This window comes from Macrobrachium rosenbergii, chromosome 55 (assembly GCF_040412425.1).
Source record: "Macrobrachium rosenbergii isolate ZJJX-2024 chromosome 55, ASM4041242v1, whole genome shotgun sequence".
In the NCBI taxonomy this organism is placed as follows: Eukaryota; Metazoa; Arthropoda; class Malacostraca; order Decapoda; family Palaemonidae; genus Macrobrachium; species Macrobrachium rosenbergii.
The window spans coordinates 58,953,282-58,977,681 of record NC_089795.1 but is presented as its reverse complement, the minus strand read 5'-3'; the positions used below and the strand labels follow the sequence as shown (position 1 = coordinate 58,977,681).

The following is a 24,400-nucleotide window of genomic DNA, read 5'->3' as shown; positions in this document are numbered from 1 at the left end:
ATGTATCAACTTAGTAACCTCTCCTCTCTAAGCATGCTTATAAGCAGGTATAACATTTATAGAAGCATGCGAACATACGTGAGTGTAGAAATTCAACTGTGATGAAATTACGGTAAGTGCTTGCTTAAAGAATGAATAACTGCCCCTCCGGTTGTGATTCAGGTGTTATGAATTATAAGATATAACTGTATGAGTTTGTCTACATGTCCTGCAATATACGTTAAAGATGTGTAGTTTAAATTTTTGAATGGGTGACATTTAAGGAACTGAAAAATAGAAATAAAAACAAAGTTTTTTTTTGGCAGTATTTTTTGTATGTTTATTGACAATTTTTGGACTCCGTTTTGTGCCTGCGGTACTTTAACAGGTCCCTGACATTAACCGCTGGGTCAACGATGCAGTTCAGTTTCTTTATACAGTTTCGATTGCGCTACGATTTTGTTTGTTATTGGAGCCTGTTAGAAAACACCCATTACTTGAATTTTCACGAGCATCAGAAATATTTTTCTTTTAGCTTTCTTTATTGCTCCTCTGAAATATTATTAAAACATGATTTGCTAGATTCAATATTTTACACATTTTCAATTTAGAATCTTTTTTTTTATAAAAACTACAGTAAATAGCCATTCATATGCTGTGAGCGTTCTTCCAAATTTATACCACATTTACATTCACACATATATTTAAGATTGCGTCATAACATGATTAACACTTCATACACAAAGAAATGGCTATAACGATAAAAAGGACGAGCGAGAGTGTTGGTAATGCGCATGTGCACGCCTCGATAATTATATAGTATTTGTCATAACGCTGGTCGTTCGATTAGCGAAATGAAGCAAAGTTGGGTCTGGCCAGTACTTAGTAACTAACAAGAAAAGTGAGATGCTGTCTGCACATAAGCCTTGTTAAAATACTTTCAAGATGCCTGAGGCAGGATGTAGGGCTGACATTCTCATACTATAAATACGGGAAAAAAGCATAGGTAATTTTATATATATATATATATATATATATATATATATATATATATATATATATATATATATATATATATATATATATATATATATATATATATATATATATACTATATATATAATATATGTATATATATTTATATATACATATATATAGAGGGTATGTATGGGGAGTTAGGTTTGAGTCCAAAACAAACATTTAAGCCACGTATAACACAACATTCCTCTCCCAAGGATGTTTTACAGCTAATAAATAACTTTTTTGCTCTGTATGAGCGTATATAAGTTGTGAATTCTAACTTGACCCGTGGCCTTCAAACTGGACGTTTTAAGGCCAAACTTGATATGACCGACTTTTATTAGAGAATTTATCAAGAAAAAAAGTTACCACAATTGTATAGCTGGCTATGAAGAATTTAATCTGTCTTTAGTGTAACATTGACCATTTAGAGGGGAAGCTGTCAACGTACTTTCTGTGAAATTACTCTTGATTTTCATAAAAATTTAAAGGATGCTTCATATATAAAGTCTTCTACGAAGTATTTAAACCACTGAAAAATTATGTGAGCTTGACTTCTGACCTTCAACTTCTAATCAGTCTTTCCGATAACTAAAAATCTCGAGATCACCTAATGGATATGTGTGTCAAGTGTCATCGATCCCAGACATAGGTGAAATCATTACATTTCTCCAATGTTTTTGGCTGATGTAATGATTGAAAGATATAAGAGTAAAGAAAAACCAAAGAAGGAAAGGGATCCAAAGCTGGGCGATAGGTATAAATGAAGTTACTAAATAGAACAATTTGTACATTGTTGACGATCACAAAGTATATATATGATAATTTAAGGAAAGCAATGACTAGTCTGGTATTATAATGCCACCTGGGAAAGGGGGCACCGCTCCTGTGCGCTAGCGACATGGCGATCTTATACATGATTCCAGAAAAGAAGGGAGACTACATCGATGCAAAGTGAAAGTGGACCCCAAGCTGTGGTAATGGATTGGTCAGCGTTCTAATGAATGATCTTGACGTGAACCATATTGAGATGGTAAACAAAATATGCAGAACCATAATTGGATCGCATTATTCTGAACAATGTCAGAGGAGGTGAACTTTTAATATGTATTATCGGGATGAAATTAGAGCACCAATTTCTTTAGAGGAATATTTACCAGTGTACTGTATGGGAGGTCTCTAAACGAAAATGAAGTAGTTTGAGGGCCTAAAACTTTACTATAATATAAAGTCATAATATTTTCACCCAACAAAATATAAACTTTGTACGGGTGCGTAGACGGAGAAATAGGTAGTCTTATTATTTCAACTCTTGGACTTGTGAAATTTACAGTATGCTAGTTCAGATATGGCTTCAACTTCAGGGCTAATGAAAGTTCGAGGCTGTAAGTAAAATCCATTTTTATATTATTATACTTCTTGTAAGCTTAACAACAATGATTTCAAGTCGCAATTCGTCAGAAGGAAATTTAAATTTTACTTAGTTTTTTTTTAGCATTTAAATCTAACTCATTTATGTGTTTTTTATGGAGAATATTTCCATTTTTATAAACTAGTTATTAAATATTTTAAGACTCGTCAAGAATTTTTTATGGAGAATATTTTCATTTTTGTAAACGAGTTGCTAAATATTTTAAGGCTCGCAAAGAATTAGAAGTCAGCACAACTTCGTTCAAAAATGCAGTGATTGCGGTTTAGTTCAGTTAGTAAAGAAACCAGAAACGTATAGAAAATATCAGCAAGCATGTGGGAAAAGCAGAATGTAACATGAGGTAAGATTTGTTTCTAAGCAGCATAGTTCACAAACTAAATATTTATTGCTAAAACTTTTGTAATTGGTCGCTGCCAGCTTCAGTTTAGGAATATGCTACATAAATTTAAAGTCCAGTACGATTAGTCTCATCTGTTACGTCTATTATTTACGCCGATTTGGAAAAAGCTTTAAAATTTTCAGATGAACTTAAAAAAAAAATTTCTTAGTTCTCTGTCATATTTTAAGAATCCCTTATGGTGCATTCAACTATGTGACAAGCCGTGAATTATTGAAATCTTGCTCTTGCAGAAAAAATCTGTGAAGTTCAGATCCTTTAGAAGAATAGTTCACATATATATATATATATATATATATATATATATATATATATATATATATATATATATATATATATTTATATATATATATATATATATATATATATATATATATATATATATATATGATGTGTCTTTTCAGCTCTTGTAAATGATCTGAACTCCAACAGACTTTTTTATGAATGAGCGAGATTTAAATAATTCATGACTTCATCATCAAGTGGTTAAGGAATTGCAAGAAAGGACTCAATAACAGTTAAGCCGGACTGCAGATATTATCTGCATGGTGTAGATGGCCAGCATCACGGATAGTAAATCAATCTAATCAATCTAATCTACCTAGATGAAAGAGGTCACCTCATACAAAGGAGAAGAGCACGCTGTTATTTATGTAATATGCTTGCATTTTATGGCAAGATGACACTATGAAGAAAAGAAATACGTGGGAAGAATCCTCAGGAAAACAACGATTTGTGTGGAACTTGCTAGCTTACGGTATTGTCAAGCCTGGTGCTAATGGAACCAAGGTAAATAAATCAGCTTGACATGTTACTAATTAGAATTTACATGTTTTACAATAAACTTGACACTAGCATTACAAAAAAAAATGTTTGACTCTTACCCACGTAACAGTGCACACATTCACAGACTGAGCTCTGGCTATAGCGACAGGTCAAGTTAATTTTAGACATCAGAGGTCTTCCCGTGCTTTTTAGATAATAATATGAAGAGGTTGTTTATTCAAATAATTTGATTTCACTATTGCAGCAAACGTATTATGAAAAGACAAACGAAGCTTAGCAGCATGTAACATAGCCATCTATATTCAGTCAATAATTGTCAACTGCAAGTACTTTCTGATGTGATACAGACATGTATTCAGCTGAATCTGGTTAATGTGTGCATCATCAACTAAATCCGAAATACAATTTGACCAAATACCGCGGTCCAGACACTGTCATGGATCCTGTTCAAGATGAAAGTTTTTCGCTCTTGAATTTTAAGAGTAGCAGCAGTATTCCAACGGAAGGTGCAGGCGAGCCGAATCCTCAGATATATTTTGTTTCACTTAAAGGTTTAGGGGTTAAAATGAATTCTTCTGAGTATTTAATTTTCGTAACTTTATGGCAGATTATGGTCGTCAGAGATGTTTGAATATATATATATATATATATATATATATAACATATATATATATATATATATATATATATATATATATATATATGTGTGTGTGTGTGTGTGTGTGTGTGTGTGTGTGTGTGTGTATGTATGTATATTTATTAATATACTTATATATACATATATCTATATTATATGTATACTAACCATATATTATATGTATAAATGGGCGATCGCATTCTATAGTGCATTTGGTATGGATATGTGTGTATATAAGCAATAGCTTTATATAACTATTAAATTTTACAGGAAGCTTCTTGAAAATTTTTCTCTCTTTTCTTTTCACACTACTGACGCATCGATTTCATAAAGCATGGAACGACACAAGTTATTTTTTGGATTATTGGCATTGTCTCGTTTATCTTGAAGAGTTCTCCTCGCTCTAACGCTCTTGCCTGGCCCTCTGCGCTGGCGACCTATAAATGTAAGAGGAATGAGTCTGTTTTCCTCCCGTATCCACATGTAGCGCAATTCACAAAAGGATCGTGCGAAAGATACATCCATTAATCTCTCCAATATCAATAGGGAATCGGGCATATAATTCCCGGCGCACATATATACATACACTCAAGAGGATATACAGACCAGCAGTGTGTCTTCCTTTTTCCTTATTCCTTCGTTTTCCTCGATTCCTTGCCTTCCTTTCCGTATCTCTGCGTATCCTTCCACATTCTATCTGTCGCCCTCTGTCTGCATATCGTCCTGCGATCTCCTCTCATGTGAATGGAAAGCGGTAGAGGATCATTTGCATATATCATTTTGAGAGAGATGACACTTCGTCAGATGTTATTCAAACTTGCTTTCATATCCCCCAACTTTTCCCTGTATTCCCTCAGTCTCTGCATTGCTTTTGTCCACCAGCCTTCGTCCTCACCCTCCATCTCCCTCCATCTCCCTCTCCCTTGGCCTCTGCTCCAAGAAGGTCAATTGACTTCGATATTCCAGGTATCACATACCTTATATTTCCTGCGTGGATGCGGGGAAATATTTAAAGATAAACGTCAGATTTTATCTTTGAAGTATATTGTCAAGAAATATAGATTTTGGGAATTATTATTTTTAATTATTGTTTTTACTAAAAAACATCTCTTCTCTGATGAGGTACGAGTCTATAAAAATGCAAACAGCCGTCATTGGCATGTTAATATTTCGTCTAAATATCTCTGTCTATTTACTTTCATTTACTTGAAGCTTCCTGCAACCAATAAAACAATTTCACCAGAATCAGGAATATATATATATATATATATATATATATATATATATATATATATATATATATATATAATGTGTGTGTTTGTGTGTATGTATATATATGTACAAATATATAAATATATATATGTATATGTCTGTGTGTATGTATATGTGTATATATATGCATATAAATACATAAATATATACATCATATATATCTATATATATATATATATATATATATATATATATATATATATATATAATTGTAATAACTACAAAAGCTTCTTAACTTCCCGAATTCTTCACTCTTTTTGGATGATCATCTGGAAGGCGTGACCAGAAGATTATTTAAGCGCACAGACACATGCATATATATATATATATATATATATATATATATATATATATTCATACATGCATGTATATATGTATATGTGTGTGTGTGTGTGAGAGAGAGAGAGAGAGAGAGAGAGAGAGAGAGAGAGAGAGAGAGAGAGAGAGAGAGAGAGGAATAACAATGCAAGTGAGAAAGGCCAAACCACTCGGGTATGCTCGCCAGAGGTAGTAGTAGATGGTCCTATTATATTTAATAGCACTGACATTAATAATACCGCGCCTCATACTGCTTCACACTTTAACAGGAAGAAAAGGAAATGCATATGGTACCTAGTACTGAGGCAAATTGGCACCTCAGCAGGAAGTTGATACTGATGTTTTGCAAAACAAAACGAGTAGCATGCAAACGGCTAAATGCCACATTTTCTAGTGATGGGCTTCTCTAAAAGGTAAGGACACAAACAATTGCCCATTTTAAAACAGGACATTTTCCTAATAGTGCTAGAACTTAAATATGTGGAGCATTGAGATGAATAAAATGATCTCTGTCAATACAAGAAGGCTTCAGAACAGTACCAAGTTTTATAGCAAAAAAACAAATAAATAAATAAATAATAAGGGCTACTGCCAAATATTCAGCATCATCAGTGCAAGCTGTTCTTTAGCGGGTCACAGAGAGTAAGAACAGCGTGATTTTGGCTGATCACTGTAATTTGAGTTTTGAAGCGGTTAGGTGTTACATCCCGTTTGCTAATTCATCTCATGTTTCTCGTACGTTTAACTTAAACTTATACATTTGCGCAGTGAATACTTGCAGTAAAGGAATCGTCGTCTGCATATTTGAGCCGACTTATTTTCTACACCAATATGTATGCAACAAGTGAATTATAAAAGCAATAAATACCCCAGAGCTCGATATGGCTGGGCTCCATCAATAACTCTATTGCTTAAAAAACATTGAGAAAATTAAGTAGAGTAAAGGTAACATTAGTTGCAAAATTTATTTGGAGGAACCCATCTGGATAATCAAGTTCATTATAATATGAGTGTCCCATCGTCGAGTTACGTCCGTCCCAAGTTTCATCAGAAGCGTGAAAAAATGCAACTCTGATTGACGTTGCAGAACAGCTCAAAAGGAAAAATACTTGAGAAAACGATCCTCAAATCCAACGGTTCATGCTTGGCAAGCTTTATCAAAATCAGAAAAAAATACGTCAACCTTTGAACTGAACTTTCCCTTTGAGAACAGGTCAAGGGGAAAAATATATGTATTTTTGGTGAAAGTAATTGCCAGCTCCCAAGGTTAATTGTCCCGTGACCTTTGGAAAAACTTTGTCTCAATTATATGCTACTAAGGACACAACAGCGATAAATCCATGCAAAATTTTCAAAAAAGGACTCTTAATATCTGTTTGAGAATAATATACCAAAAATTATATATATATATATATATATATATATATATATATATATATATATATATATATATATATATATATATATATATATGTATGTATGTATGTATTTATATACATAGGGTCATTAAAGTAAGAACTTTGATTAATATTCATTTCAGATCCTAATTCACTTGTGTATTTATTACTCGGCCTTAGTAGTAACAAATCTTATTTTGTAAGATATATATATATATATATATATATATATATATATATATATATATATATATATATATCTATATATATATATATATATTATGTGTGTGTGTATTGCAGTTTTTGAAATTTTAATGTGTGAGTTGTTTTTGTGTCATAGGTTAATATTATTGCCAATTGCTGTTTGAAAGTTAAGAGAATATTGTATATCGACCAAATGGTCTGTCCAAATTTTGTGTTCGAGCCCATTTTCCTTCTATATCTCACCGTCAAATATTTTTTGAGTGGAGTTTGCAGAGACATCGAAAGCCGGTGAAATGTAAGGTGGACGTTGGAACAAGTTTTATACTGTCAGTATATTTTTTTTGGTCATGAGCCCTCCCGTCGTAGTTGACAGTAATTTTTCTGTGGTCTGGTGTCAGGCTCTCTCTCTCTCTCTCTCTCTCTCTCTCTCTCTCTCTCTCTCTCTCTCTGTGACAGACAAACAAACATGGTAGCTTGTATGTATGAATGTATTTGAATTAGCTTACGTGTAATTATACACGGATTTGTATGTACTGTACGAATATGCTTTTGAGTGTCCAGGAAATACAGGTCTATAGGCTGGTGTTGTACACTCGAATGTATATGTATGCATGTATGTATTTGCTGTTTATTGCACCCTTCGTGGTCCTGTGAATTAAAACAAATCTAGCAAGTAATCTAATTAACTGGCAGTTATCTAAAAATGTTAGTGAAGAGGAATTCAAAAAACCTTACATAACTGCGCTGCTGTTATGTAGTCCTTTACAGTTTTTCTTTATGGCAATATAGTTCTAAAAAAAATGCTGTGTACATAATTTCTGTAAAAATTTCTTTACAACTTTTCCAATTAATGACATGACTACACTCTTACTTGAATTGTGAGAAGCTGTCGAATGATTTTCAGACTCATACAATGTATTTGTGTTGGTTTAATCGTATTGCAAACTCGTTGACGGATGTACCTCGTGTTTTTATGATCGCAAGGGATTTCATAAATGCATCCATTTATTTAGTAGCAGATGTCTTGATCTACCTGTTTGTGAGTGTGTGTTTTTTTTAAGATTTATATCAACATCGAAATGTTTTTACACAATTTGTTAATGTTATTCATAAAACACTTGGATACAGCACCACAGAATCTTTTCACCTTATGAAAGTCTGCGTTTAGGAAATTAGATGGATTTTTAAAATTGAGAGCAATTTTTCGTTAGTTTATGTATTTATGTGTACATTTTTAAGATATATGTACGTTCTTATATACGCTAATGCATTTCTGTATTTGCTCTTTTATCTACGTGTTGTACACGTGCAAACAAGTATGTAGCTATACACTTGTAAATAATGAATAATATAAAAAAAAAAACATCTAATGACCTTAGCCGTTTCACGTGGAGAATAAGAAGTATTCCAAAAGAAAGATACAATTAATTTTCCCTTTCGAGACCCCAAAGCAAGATTTTCCATACTGAGACTATCCTAGCGAATAATGTGACAGAAGTACGATGAGACTGAAGGAAATCCATTATATTAAATTGAAAGCCAACTGATATGGCCACAACCGCATAAGTAGGCACAAATTTTACATATTACTTAGAATTTCGTTTAGTTTAAAGAACGACTGCAAAATCACGGAGGGACTCATTGTAGATCAAGTTGACGGGCAAAAAATCCTCATAGACTCGGAGCAGATCATATTGAAGACGGGAAAAGTCAAAGAAACAAACATCGTACCAAAAATTCATGACCATTCCGCTTGGTCATTTCTCAGGATTGATGACTAAAGGGATTTTGAGTGAGGTAAAGCAAGTTCCTTTTAAATGCACGTTTGAGAATGTATCTCGACGGTGAGGGATCGAGATCAATTTTTTTATCCATCTTCAGTGTTTTTCTACGTAAGCTGCAGGCCTGCGCTGCCCCCGTCTGGTTATTATGATGTCAGGTGCCTTTTTAAGCGAGTCATTCGCGGAAATCCATCCTTCTGCCACTCTGACGTCGTAGGAGGATTTAACCATGAGGATTTTGGTCGTGGACTTACTTTTGTGGCTGATGTGAAGGAATAGTCATAAAACGATTAAATAAATTTTGGAAATAATTTATTTCAAGGTTTCAGAACTATGTCACCTCGCCATTAAGGAACGCGTATCTAGAAATGATTCATTTGCCTTCAAAATGAGTTGATATGCTCCACATCGAAAGTTTGAGGTCAATTTTGACAAGCAGTGATGTGGAAACATCCATAAAAGTTAACACAAAATCATCATGCGAAGGTGGTTTAAGAATCTTTGAGGCCCAGCAAGAAATTAGTGTATTATCATGCAATAGGGTTTGTACCAAAGCCTACAGTTAGTAAAACGTTGAATAGACTTGTGGGACCACGGCAACTTCCTTCAGCACACTATATATAGGCAGGACAGTGGCGAGAGAAACTAATCCCTGACAGGAATGCATTTGGGCTATTGTCCTACTCTGCTTTTGAAGTTACCCCATAAATAATAAATAATGAATTAATAGTATTTTTAATATATAAGATATAGGCTGTGGTGTAAGTATGACAATTTATTTATACATTGTTTTGTGAATGTTATGGTGGTTGTTTATTATTTTTAAATTCTCCTTCACTAGAAGAATTCAGCTCCCGTTTGCAAGCAATTTTAGCTGTTTCCTTCTTATTTAAGTTGGTTTTATATACTTCTCAGATGATAAAGAATTAATTCCTAATAGATGTTTAGTTACAGTTTTCTTTCCTGTATTTTATTCATTTGCAAATGAAGTGAAATTGTCTGACAAGATGAAATGACATTGCAATTGCACATTGATAGTTTTATTTGATTTTTCACTGTCTTTTATGATTGATAAAAGAAATTGCCCTGCTTAAAAGAACTGGTTCTAAAGACATAAGACTGATGTAAAAGGTACAAAGTTATTATTACTGGATGCTGTTATAATAATAGAAATATTATTGCTCTAAACATTAATGCTGTTATAATAATAGAAATATTATTGCTCTAAACATTACTCTTAGTATTATTATAAGAGACCCCTAAGGAGTTTATGAGTGAGTCTCTTTTAAAAAGAAAGCCTACAAAATATTGTGAAAGCAATCAGAAGTTTTCATGCAAAATAATTAACTGGTGATCTCAGTTAAAATAAAATGTCATCTTCAGTGTGGTAGAATTTCTGTGCTTCGATCTCAAAATGCGTTTGACCTTTAAGTGCTTCTTAAAAAAAAAACTATTTTTAGTATGTATACTTGCAATTAGCATTGATTGGCTACTGATGCAGTACTAATGAGGACAGTTTCCCCCTGATACACTCAAGAAGTTACCAGATGTTGCTAGAGCATGTAAATCGTTTTGAAAATTATGAAGCTACTCATTTTTAATTGACGGACTGCACACAATAGACTTCATGATCTTCAAATTATAGTGGGTAAATTGCTAACACGGGATTCGGCCGGTTTGCTTAATCCTTCACAACATCCCCTTCCGTTTTATGGCTATCTTTGTGCTATCTTTGTATGTCGTAATGCCTGTGACATTTATTTTTCTTCCTTTCAAAAGATGGGTTTGTAATCGCGTCATACGGAATGTTCTTGCAAAGATATTTTTTTCATGCAGATTGATAAGGCATAGTTATAGCATAGGAAGCTAAGTTTAGGTGATAATCTTACTCTTACTACTGTGATTCAGTTGCTTCCTACCATAAAAGTAAAGAGCATCTTCATTTATTTCTCAATCTGATTCAAGGCTTGCTGTAAAACGTACATCCCAAAATTGCCATGAAATCTAAAAGATAAGAGACCATTGTGGTTATATATATATATATATATATATATATATATATATATATATATATATATATATATGTGTGTGTGTGTGTGTGTGTGTGTGTGTGTGATGAGTGTGTTTGTATGAATTGTGCATGTACAGTATGTACAGTACGCATGCACATATGTGAGTATGCAGAAATAGAGGGCGCCTAATGCAGTGATTTCTTAACTTCCCGATTCCATACCGTTTTTTAATATATTTTTCTCTGAAATCCTTAAATTTAAATTTTGGAAATAGATTGAAAAAATTCTTCCCTCCGCTATCTTTCCAATCTGGATTCAGGTGGGCACCAGTCCAGCACTTACCTACCATGAGAGCCCCAACGATAAAAATTTATTTCAGATCATATGCCCATTTTATATCTGCCAAACAGTCCCCCTGGCAGTCTTTCCGTTTGTTGATATTTATTGTTTAATTGTATCTGACTGGTCTTGAAGAGAGAATCTATGCCAAAGTGTTCTAATCTAATATGGCTCTTGTTTTGGGATATTTTATTTCGTTTCCCTCTCTGCTGGACTGAATTAAGAGCTATGCATTAATTCAGCGACCCTGTCTTCAATCCAGTAGGCTCTCTCTCTCTCTCTCTCTCTCTCTCTCTCTCTCTCTCTCTCTCTCTCTCTCTCTCTCTCTCTCTCTCTCTCTCTCTCTCTCTCAACTTAAGATGTTTTATTCCAAAAGGCACCAATTTCGTCAAGTCTGTTGAGCATTGATAACTTGTCTTATCCATATAGTCACAATGTACCTTATCCTTTTTGTTCATAACCATTTCCTTCTTTCCTTCATTCAAGTTGTCGAGTTCTCCCCATGCTTTCGTCCTCCCGGACTCGTTTAGACCTCCCTTTGTTAAAGGGTAATGGCAGCTTTTTATAGATCTCACTTTACTAACAACAAATCCTATATTCTTCAACACATCATTTGATGCCAAACGTACATCTGAAAATCATGGAGTAACTTTCTTATAAGTCTCCTGATTTTTTCCATAGACGAAAGGAAACGTACAGGAGAATGTAAGCACTTATTTTACCCTATACATATCATCAAGCTGTACTCTTTGCATTTTAAATGTTACTCTTGCACGCACCAGTTAAACTCCTGTATACATTCTTTATAGAACCTTCACACTGAGTTTCAAGAGCATGTAAGCTGAATCTGGTTCACATTGCAAGCTAGCAATATCTCATAAAAATCGACGTTAACGATAAACTTCTTAAGGGTTTTCCATAAATCTGAATGCATATTACAACCGAAAATTTTCTTCTTTTTTATTCATTATTCCATGGTTTAATTTTGAATACAGATTCCATCAAAATAATTACTGCTTTTGGTGAAATCTTCTGAACATTAATCCCTTTTATGAAACATCATTCTTTATCTCAGATTTGTCTACTGGTTGCGTTTTACCCCAGATTTTCCTGGAAATCCGCATCTCTTATTAATTTCAAGTTTCATTTCTTGATTGCTTTCATCAGTTTCCTTCTCATAAACCTTTGGTTCATTATTAGCAGCCATCACGTCTTCTCTGTAAAATATGTGCCTTTTGTGAATATATTTCTTGTACGTTTATACATCTGTTTGTGTGATTTGCATGTGCATGCTCTTGGGTACGAATGTGTATATATCGTAGTTGATACTGAGAGCGAGAAAAAATGTGTTCATAGATTTTTGGACTACCAAACGTTTCTACTTCTTTTTCGTGTTTTATTTCTTTTCGTGAATTTACTTGCTGAAAAAGTTAATAGTTTCAGCGTTTTTGTTTTATCTTTCCAGCTTTTTAAGACTCCATATTTTGTATTTACACCATTTACCCTATAATATATCCTTTTATAGTACTTCTGTATGCTAAAACCAAATATAGTATTTTTATCTATTTCTTACTTTTTAATGAGAGATGGTTGTGTTTCATATACGGACTTTTCACTTTTAATAAGAATATTTATATCTCCTCAGGGCTAAATGTTTTTAAAAGGCTTTCCACTTTTATTTTAAAAATTTATCTCCTCAAGGCTATCTGGTTTTATTTAAAAATTGTTTTATCTCCTCAGGCCTATCTGCTTTTTAATAAATATACGTGTATACATAATTATATATATATATATATATATATATATATATATATATATATATATATATATATATATAATATAAATATATACATATATATATATATATATATATATATATGTATATATTTATATAAAGTATTTTTATTCAGAAATATTCAGCTATGTACCCCTTAGCATCGACTTCTCTTTGCACAGGAAATAACTAATACCCAAGGAAACTGTATGTAAGTGCCATATGCCTCGGCCTGAAGTCGAACCTATGCCATTTGTGCCTTATACAGAGTAACAGAGACTTATTCATCCGGCTATCAAGAGTTGATTTCCAATATTCTGTACATATTCCTGTCCAATACAGGCTCTGTACTCAGAATCGACATCAACCCATCTCCACCATGAAAACTGGTTGCTAAGTTTGTAATACGTGACTATTTATGATAGTTTTGGTACGAATACCCATGTGTCCTTTTCATATTCAGAGCTTCATATCTATATTAATATAAGCATATATTGTCTTGTATATTTACGCTGATTTTTACGTACAAGATTTTCTCCATGGCTGGTGTTGTTGGAATATAAAATAACTTATGGCTTATGTGTTTTTTAAGAAATCCTCTTCGAAGAGAAACTCTTCAGGATATTAGGCAAAACAAGACGGAAAGTTCATACTTAATGATGTTTTTCTTATAACCCCATTCTTGCTTCGCCAACAGAATATTTGTTTCTTTACATGAACACACCATCAATTTTATTATCAAGCCGAAGAGCGTTGGAGTAACGCCTCATGTAAGTTTTACAATCAGATCAAATCCTTTATCTCTTCACTGCATGGAGGGAAGTTTGCTCAGAGCTCTCTTTTTTCTCTTTTTCATGTCGTTGGTGCAGCCCTTGCCGAAATGCGTGAGTTGTTGGACACAATGGATGAGCCCGAGGACGTGAACAGTTTCGAATGGAAGCTCAAGACCTTCTATTGGTCTTGCATGGACACACGGGCTTTCATGAAGAATGGCATCGACCTCATCAAACGAAAGATCATCACCGAACTATGTGAGTCTTGGCACTCTTTCTTGTTTGCTGTATTTGAGACCCTTATAAGATATTCTGTGCTTCTTTTGTATGTATACATGCATACATACATGCATACACACATATATTTACTTGTATATATGTATGTATATGTGTGTGCATATGTGTGTGTCTTTGTCCATGTGTGTGCGTGTATGTGTGGGAAAGGTGACAGAGGATTCCCTTTTAAACAGGCACAAGTGAAAAGAACAGAAAAGTTTGCATTGTTAAGGTTTTTTTTTTGTAAATGGGAATTGTTTAATTAGGAAACATGGTACAACAGTAAATACAATACCTAAAAAATTTAACTGATTTTGAAATAAGACTTCAAGAAGATTAGGTGTCAGATGGTAGGATACAGTTAGAAGTTGTACCATGAGGAACATTGCTACAGTTCTTTATATACATGAGATAATTATGAAAGCAGATGAAAATGTCCCTCGGGCGGCACTGTAGAAAATATTTCATGATAGCGTCAACTGGGCTCCACTGGGCACCAAAAAAATTGGACAACACAGAACTACTTGTACTAGAATTATGAGACGGGAGGCCGGAGATGAGTGGAGATTTTTGGAAGGTAAAACGCAGCAAAGACATTGATATGCAGTTTCACAAAGGTCTTTACATCGCACGGCGTTAGAGGCGATGATGATGATGAAGAATTGTATAGAAAACAATTATAACTTCAGACTAGTGTTCAGTGGACCTATAATGATTAATAGAAGTGCTTGTAAAACGTTTTGTTAACAGTATACGAAATTTTCATGTTATTTTAGATACTGATGATCACTATGAGGAGAGAGAGAGAGGGGGGGGGAGCTGTCTTCGTTTACGATATTTTTATTCAGGTAATGACGAAAAAAGAAGTAATATTATTTATTGGCTAGTTTTAGACAGTTAAGAATATTTCGTACTTCTAAATAAAAGCTATCTTGGCGAGGAATTCCTTGTCACCTCATGCAGTTTACCTCTCAGCTGAAGTAAACTTAAGCTCTGTGCTCTCGTATTGTTATGCTTTTGTAGATTACATCGATAACTTTCAGCAATGCCATATCCGTTGGCAGCTTAAATCTGTTTCCTTGATGTGGCTTATTTTACGCTGAGGAATCAAAATAATTTTCTTAAGGTTTAATTCTGCAGTACTGTGATTGCGCAAGAGTGCGATCTTCCAAAAGTTCTACTCACATAGATAAATAGATGCAGTTAGGTAGATAGTTAGATTGATGGATGTATTACACGAAGTATAATCGCAGTATAGGATTTTACTGGCACTTCCTACCTTTGCAGACTCCAACATTGGCTAAACGTCCGTTACTCACAATAATCAAACTTTTACACGAAATGTATTTCATAAGGGATCTGGAAGTTTTGTAATTGTGAGTGAAAATTATCCTCTTTTCTTTTAGTTCTGCAATTCAGTGTTGGCTTTGGATTTTAACAGCTCGCAGTACTTCTAGCAACTTTCTCTTGGTCTGCCCCTATAAACAAACAATTTTACCAGAACAATTTTCTTCCTCGCAGCCCCAGAAAATTAAGTTATTTCATTGTATTTAACGTTTCTCCTATTTATTTAATTGTTTCCTATTATTGCCAAATAACAATAGCTATGAGTTGCTTGGCGTGGACTGCCAGTAACCTACCGTGTAACACAGACATAACACAAACACTGTATATATATATATATATTAGTATAGTATATATATATATATATATATATATATATATATATATATATATATATATATATATATATATATATATATATACAGTATATATATATATATATATATATATATATATATATATATATATATATATATATATATATTATATAAATATATATAATGTGTTTGTGTATTACATGTTGCTTTCTGTTCTCTTGAATTACTGAATAATGTTTGGATTCATAATTTTCTTCCTATCAAGGATATGAAATATTCACAGATACTTAAGTGTTGTTCCCCTTTCTACGTTGCTTATATCTTTACACATTACTCAGAGAGAACATTTTTTTCAGTTTGTCACTTAATGTTTCTCTCCCCCTTTTTTGTAATCCTTTGTGTTTCATTTCTTTTCTATTTAAAGCAGAAGACATGGAGAATATTTAATGAATATTCTATGAGTTTCACTCCAATCTTCTGAAGATTACTTCGTTGAGGTCCTCCAGTTTAGATTTTTTCTCTTCTCTAAACGCCACCCTAACTGCGACCCACAATAGCAGTCTAACAAACAATTACTTATGTCAAGGGGCTCATATTAGATTTTAGGTATAGTGTCGATTCATCCCTCCTCTTCCGGTTAGAACTCAACCCTGCGCCAGAAGAGGAAAAGATTGAATTCGTTGCACAAAAAAGGTTTTCATCCTTTCACATAATTTGAACTGGACTCAGGAAAAGAAAGTTTTTCTATTCTATTTTTAAATTATATGGGAAATTAATGTTAATTTTTATCTGACTGGCATCCAAATCTGCAGTTATTATTCGGTTAACAAAATTAATGTTCCAATGTTTAACCTTATAGCCAGTGAGGAGAAACAGTTTTTTGTATGTACGTACAGAATGCATTATTTTTTGTCTTCATGCGATATCTCAGTTCTAAGAAGCTTGCGATCGTTTTGAGATTAAAGCTACTCGGAATATAATCATTTTATACACTGTGTCACTCTCCATATCAATTATCCTAAGTATAAGGAGTTCGAAGTTATAACACTAATCCTTATCAGTGAATGTTCCATAGCCTAGGCAGTGCACATCTCTTCTATTTCATACACAACTGTTGTATGCAGCCCAGCTCAACTTTCAATTGAAGCTTAGTTGGAAAAGTAATTAACATATTCCTCTGTGTTCTTTTCATTAGTAAAAAGAGAGTTATGAAATAGTAATATGACAAAATATTTGAGGTAGTTTTACTCTTGCAAAAGTTATCAAATAACATTATCCTTTATCGTATAAAACACGTTGTAAATATTTTTCTGTACTGTTTTGCATTTCATTATTGTTTTTCTTTTTTACTTATTGCTTTTTATTTAATTTTGTCATGGTATTTACGTGGCCTCTTTAATCGTAATTTTTCTCCTTAGTAAAATGTGTTTATGTATATAGTTCAGAAAATGCTGTAAATAAAATTGGTCCGATGTATTGAAAGGTCGATAAACTGCTGTGGATACGGTATGCTCTTAAGTAATTATCGATGATACGTTTCCCACGACATGCCTCTGTATCGGACATCAGGATGTCACGATATTTCTCCGATGTACAGGAAGCTAAAATACAATTTAAACTTCCTTTGTCATTTTCAGCGTGTCCCAGTTATTTCTTAATTGATATACGGTGGTCATGTTCACAATTTAAGAAAATCGCGTCTGAATGTTTTATTTTGATTTATGTAACTTATATAGGTCTATTTTGCATGTAGTAAATTTTTCATTGACTAAGTAATAGATACCTTCAGAGTGATAAGAAAAGCTTCAAAGTCTTTAGACGCCCAACCAAGATAATCTGTATAATTCTGATAAGGCCTGTGTTTTGAAACTAAGTAGTTCCTCGTTGGACTGGTCGGTATAGTTCTTGGCTAGCACTCTGCTGGGCCCGCGTTCGAGTCTCCGGCCGGCCAGTGAAGAATCAGAGAAATATATTTCTGGTGATAGAAATTCATTTCTCGGTATAATGTGGTTCGGATTCCACAGTAGGTCCAGTTGCTAGGTAACCAATTGGTTCTTAGCCACGTAAAATAAGTCTAATCCTTTAGGCCAGCCCTAGGAGAGCTGGTAATCAGCTCAGTGGTCTGATTAAGCTAGGTATACTTTTTTTGAAAGTAAGTAATCGATCTTGCAGGATATTAAAGGAATGCCAGTGAAATGTGACGCCATTGCCTTAAAAGCTGAATCAACGCCGTGTCTGTGAAATTTAGAGTTATTGCAAAAGAAATGTAATTGTCACAAATCTAGGTTGGCAGTGGAGTTAGGTGCGTATACTTCCACGTATTTGCGAACGGTAAATATGAGGTAATGAACTCATAGTTATGCCTTAGATATTGGAGGAATGCTCTGAGAATTTTAGGAATTTACCATAAAACTAGGTCGCCAATAATTTTAGAATGTACACACAATAACAGTAACCGATAAGCAGATGATTGAGGAAAAGTTAGGTTGTCATTTACTGCGGATATGTGAGGTAACTTGTAGGCATTGCTGAATATGAAGTATTTTTGGCAAAACAGGATCGTCAGGCAACCAATGCCATTTTAAAAAGACAAGGAGTTTAAAATACTTGTCACATCGTTAGGACATCAGTTTGCCCCAGATTTTTAAGATGCAGTAACAGCACTAAGCAAGGTTATCATCTTGCCTTGGCTATCTACGGAAAGCATTTTGAATGTAATTAATAGTCATTTGATTTGGTCAGTACATCATAAATATTTTAGGACGTGTTGAATTCTAGGTAAGCGTCGCGTTGTGCTACTGATTTAAGGGAGGCATATTGTTTGCAAGGTGATTTCTGTGCACGTAAGTCTGGTGTCATATGCTTTGAGAGATACGCTGGATTTAGGGCAAGTGCTGTGACTCTAAGTTGGCATCCTGTAATGTGTCCGAAAACACCATCAATATGATGTAATTGGACAAACCTAAGGAGTCATTGTAGGATTCAACACATTGAGTGAGGGATGATTAACATGGAAAGAAATTTATAATTTTTATGGCAAGGTCACTGTAACTAGCTAGTACAGGCCTGAGGAAACAAGAAAAAAGGATGAAGAAGGAAGAAGGGAGAGATCACCAAAATAGAGAGCGGTAGAATTTCCTTTTGATGGATGAAAGGCACTGAGAGTCAGGAGAATCATTTGTATGACTGACTATTTGTGTAAGGTTTAATTTGGAGTAATTGCCAGAAAGTTGTGGAGATTTAGCGAAGGTGACAATCTGGAGATGCTCTCCAGTTGAGATGTGTGAAAGTGATTTACATTTCCGCTCTTGTTACTCCAACTTCCTTATGGTGCTGTTGGTGGTGATGTCGAGAGGTTTATAAAAAACGCTGAAGTGCTTTTTAGGTACAGAAGATATTATTTCATAAACTGAAGTGTCACAGAGGCAGTGTGAAAATGGATTTACTGGGAATACAACTGATAATGAGAAGAAACTACAAAGGGATGTTCTTATACTGAAATTTCCTAGCGTTGTTAAACCGTAACTGCATCAAAAAGTTTCTCTCAGGACTGTGCAATGGGATTAATAGACCTTACAGTAATTTACAATAAATCCGTAATTTGCACAATATTTTTATACGTAGTTTAAGTTAATCTCTTCCTAAATTCCGATGCCTTTCTTGCTATTGATTTGTGCAACCGATTATTCGACCACTAATGTAAAACGTGATTAACCTAATCCATTTATCATAATAGAAAATCTTGTAACTTGCAGTGGTTTGTATCTCGGAAGAAAGTTATTTTCGAGAACAAACTTTTTGATTTGTAAGTCAATAAAATGCTTCTTTTTTCATAAAAAAAAGGAACTTAACCACTGATGCAAGTCTACGCCTCGCAGCTATTCTATTCCACATCCTAATAATAATCTACTGTTGGTTTAGAGAGATCATTTCATTACTTATCTGGACAGATTATTCAAGCGACCTCAACGAGGAACCTCTCAAGTTGTCTGTGTGTGTATGTGTGTGTGTGTGTTTATGTGTTTGCTAGAAAGAGTGAGGAAAAGAAGTAACACTAAGAGTTTCAAAAGGAAATTTATATTCTCATTTAATTCTTAGACTCAAGCACGGCCTGTAGTAACGACTACACTTTCCATTAAAAATGACATTGCTACAACGTGATCCTTCATTACTTGTAGTTTGACGGACGTTCAGGTATAGAACTTAGAGGTTTATACCTGGGCAGTGGGGTTGCTGATTCAGTGTCTTAGTCATCATCATGGACATTATCAATATCGTGGTCCTTTCCAGTCACATTTCCTTTGATCCTAAGTCATCTCTTGTACATTTTCACCCGGATGCCTTTCTTGAAACTAGGAGTGAAGCCTCATCCGATATATTTAATGTCGGTTAGTTTCTATGTGGCCGACAGCGAGATTAATGAAGATGAGAGGAATGTATACGGTAAAAGAGTGGATGAGAACTCTCTCTCTCTCTCTCTCTCTCTCTCTCTCTCTCTCTCTCTCTCTCTCTCTCTCTCTCTCTCTTTCGCGCACTCATACACACAGCTTCTCCACTTAAAAAGAAGAGAGAGGAAAAAACGGAAACGGAATTTACATAATAAGTGGGCACCTCCTCACCCAGGATCACTTAGCTTGGGATATCACTGTGAAAATGTGACTTGTTATTTATGACTCCAAAGGGCATTATTGTATTTAGATTTACATAGGAAGCACTTTATCTTGCTCTTTCCTCCGCCACGCCTTTCCTTCCTCCACGGCTAATCGTTCCATCTGTTTATCCCCTCCCTCAAGTGCCTATGAGTTCTTGCGAATAATCTTGATTTTTTCCGTTCTGAAGTTCCGCTTGCATATTCTTCTGGTATTTATTTATGGCGTGATGCATCCGAGATACAGCTGAATACCGTGCTCTTCTGTTCTCCATGTTTTGTTGATTTTTAGTCTTTCTATTTCTGTAAATATTTTATATGTATGTCAGCAATATATAATTTTTATCTGTCTTTTCTTATTATAGTAAAATTGATCATTATCTCGTGCATCATTTCGTTACATCGGGATCATTGTCAGTAAACACGTTAAGTGATATCTGATACCTCTTTGATAGCAGAATGAAAAGGCTATGTTGGACTAATTTTGAGGCAGGGGTCCATTCCAGCAATTTTCTTCTTTAAGCGGCTGCTTCCCTTACGCTGTCTTTCCAGAGATCTTAATGTGCAACTGTGAAGGCAACAATTCATTTTCCAAGACGAGCGGTGCGCATTTTTCCCTTTCTTTTCGGCTTTCATAACTTGGAAAGTGAAGAGAATTGCCGTAATCGCTGATAATACTGAGCCATGAAGCTGAGATACTCTTGCAATATTGTATTCCCTCCCCCAGTATGAAAGAGAGGATCCAACATGCTTAAAAGATTCGCTTCTTAATTGGATCCTCTGACTTTGCTGTTAGACGAGTTGCCATACTTAAACTCCTCTTTCGTGTACGGTTTCCTTTTGTTTAAAATGATTTGATTGCTGAATATTGTTTTCTTGTTAGAAGTTTGTACCACTTAAGGACAAATAAAATCTATATATATATATATATATATATATATATATATATATATATATATATATATATATATATATATATATATATATATACACACACTCACATACATATATGTACGTGTGTGTGTGTGATGATCCGTAATGTTGGACGTTCTAGTCTTTCCGGTACCGAATTATTTATCAGCTATAATTCCCCTTCGGTGATATTCCCGAAGTAGAGCAAAATTAGATATTAAACAAATTTGTAAGCTTAATGTCAAGGCGTATGTGATAAAACTTATATATATATATATATATATATATATATATATATATATATATATATATATATATATATATATATATATATATATCTCTGCTCTCTACACACATATGTGCAGCACACACACACACACAGGCAGGCAGGCAGGCAGAGAGAATGAAATCGCCAAATAATTTAAAGTATATTTTATCTGTGCAAGGATCGTGTTTATCCAAGCTCCAAACCTGGATCTGGAGAATGTGTTTGATGAGATATTATGACCCTGACCTTCCTTAGCAAGGGGCACGTTGTCCCTATAGAATATTAATTTATTTGGAGAGGAGAGGGACCGTGCTCTAATTGGGAATGTTTAGGCGCCTATATTTGCATTTGGATGTTATGGTGAACGTATTAAAGAAAGTATCACTAAGAAGTTTCCTGTGAATGTTTCATATTCTCGATCAGAGCGTGTCATATGTATTTCGTGTTGACAGTAAGTTTTGTATGACGATCCCCTTGAAGTTCTTCATATCACTGTATGTCATAAGAGATAAAAAAGTAAGCTTTTTATGAATATGATAAGGATCACTAAGGCATGAGACCACGCCAGACTGAATTCTTTGTTGCTCAAGTCAAAGTTGACCAGTTTACTGCAACGTCCCCATAAAGCTCAATTGTCTTTTCAAGGTAATTTAATAGACTGGATTTTAATAGACAAAATTTTGCTTCTTGTAAAGTTTGCTCTAACAAGTTCAATTAATATCAATAATTAACTTACAACTAATCCATTGACGAGAATTCACTGATTGAATACCTTATGAGATATGTGGGGGCTATAATTTGTGTCACTTAGCAAAGAAAAACATCTTTGCGATGCTTAAAGATGCATTTTGGTATTTCATCAATCTGACTATGGGCGGTACCTCGAATCACAGCAAGATTTATAGCTAGCAATAGTTGATACTGTATAGCCTTAAAAAGAACCATGTTGTTGCTTATCAGTTATTGTCAGCCCAGGTTGAAGCCTCTCTACTGCAGACGTTAGTTGTCCAAGTCCTGATCTGGGGGTAAACTCTCCGGCTTCGACTTAAGGAAACGCTCTTAAATAGACAGTTTTTTTATTATTTATGCAAAAACCAGCAAAAGTGTAGCTTCTGAAAAGATTGTCACAACCTCTAATCCCAGATCTACTGAGAAATCATCAGTTTACCTAGTCAAATAAGCTTTGTATGTGTTCCTTCGTAATATATTACCGTATTCAGCTATTATTCAGAAGTTTTTGCAAACCTGTTTTAATTCCACTATCTGTAAATGGTTAGGAGTTTAGTAGTTCAGTCTGATATTAATGTGCTCAATTTTGAAACTTGAGTTTCAGCTCTAATTTAGCCCTTTTTCGTCTGATTTTTGCGTTAAAGCAAAAGAATTATATTTGAGTAGCCAGTTGTGAAAAACTGGCTAATGGGCATAAAGCTGACTTAGCAAAACTTCCTGTTACTTCCTGTAGATAGATGCACATCTCTTCCTTACAAAGCAGTATGTAACCTAATCATTTCATTGAACCAACAGTTTCTGCTGTTTCTGACGGGTCAGAACTTGCTCCCTTCCTCCCTTCTACCTCGTGTCTCTTAGGGCTCTGCCACTCCACTCTTTTCTTCCTTCTGGGCAGTTGCCCTTAGGGTCTGTCTCTTCCAGTTCATGTTTTTACCGACCATTCAGTCCTGCATATTTATCTTACCATTACCTTCCAACCCTGTATCTACTATCCACTCAATGTCGAATTAGTCTTTCTTCGTCTAACAATTCTGATCTTGAAAGCATACCTGAATAAGGTTAATAAAACTTGATAAAATTCAATGCCGTAAGACAGATGTTGTTGGTATGTCTATCTCTCGATCTAATCAATTCGTCAGTTGTTTTATGTGAAAGTAATTCTTCCTATCACATGTATTAGTTTTTTGTGATAATTTCGTGCTCAACTTTGAAGGATCGCATAGTTCCAGCTAATGAAAAAGAAAAACTTTCTCAAATTTTCATTTCAGTTTTCATAACAGGTATTAAATTGTTTTATCCGATCGTGCTTACCACAATACTCCCTTGTCGATGGGATTGAATCTAACGTAATTCATCGGGTCAGCGGATCTACCCCTCCCCTTTATATCGCGCTACTCTTCACTGTTAGGTTGTCTCTTTGCAGGTAGTGTTTTGGCCCGTGTTCCTTTGAGCTAAGTAGGTATACCTTCCCTTCTTCTCAAATGAGCATGTAACCCCTGTTAATCCACTAGCTATGTCACTGATGGAAGTTTCGGAAATATGATCCCCCTGTTTCCTCTGGGTCTTACAATCATCCTTCCCTCAGGATAACAGTCCTCTCATATCCATCATTGCCTTTGTTGTTTATAAGTATTAGAATACATATCATCAGATATATATATATATATATATATATATATATATATATATATATATATATATATATATATATATATATATATATATATATATATATATATATATATATATATATATATATATGTATATATATATATGTGTGTGTAT

General features: G+C 34.1%; 1 protein-coding gene across 1 annotated transcript in view; it reads left to right on the top strand.

Moving 5' to 3' along the window:
• Positions 1 to 24,400, top strand: part of LOC136835299 (endothelin-converting enzyme 1-like) — a 186,718-nt gene that overhangs the window by 8,613 nt on the left and 153,705 nt on the right. Inside the window, exon 2 of the mRNA XM_067098615.1 lies at positions 14,218 to 14,379. Coding sequence (XP_066954716.1) covers positions 14,218 to 14,379 — 162 coding nt within the window. The remainder of the gene's footprint in view (positions 1 to 14,217; positions 14,380 to 24,400) is intronic.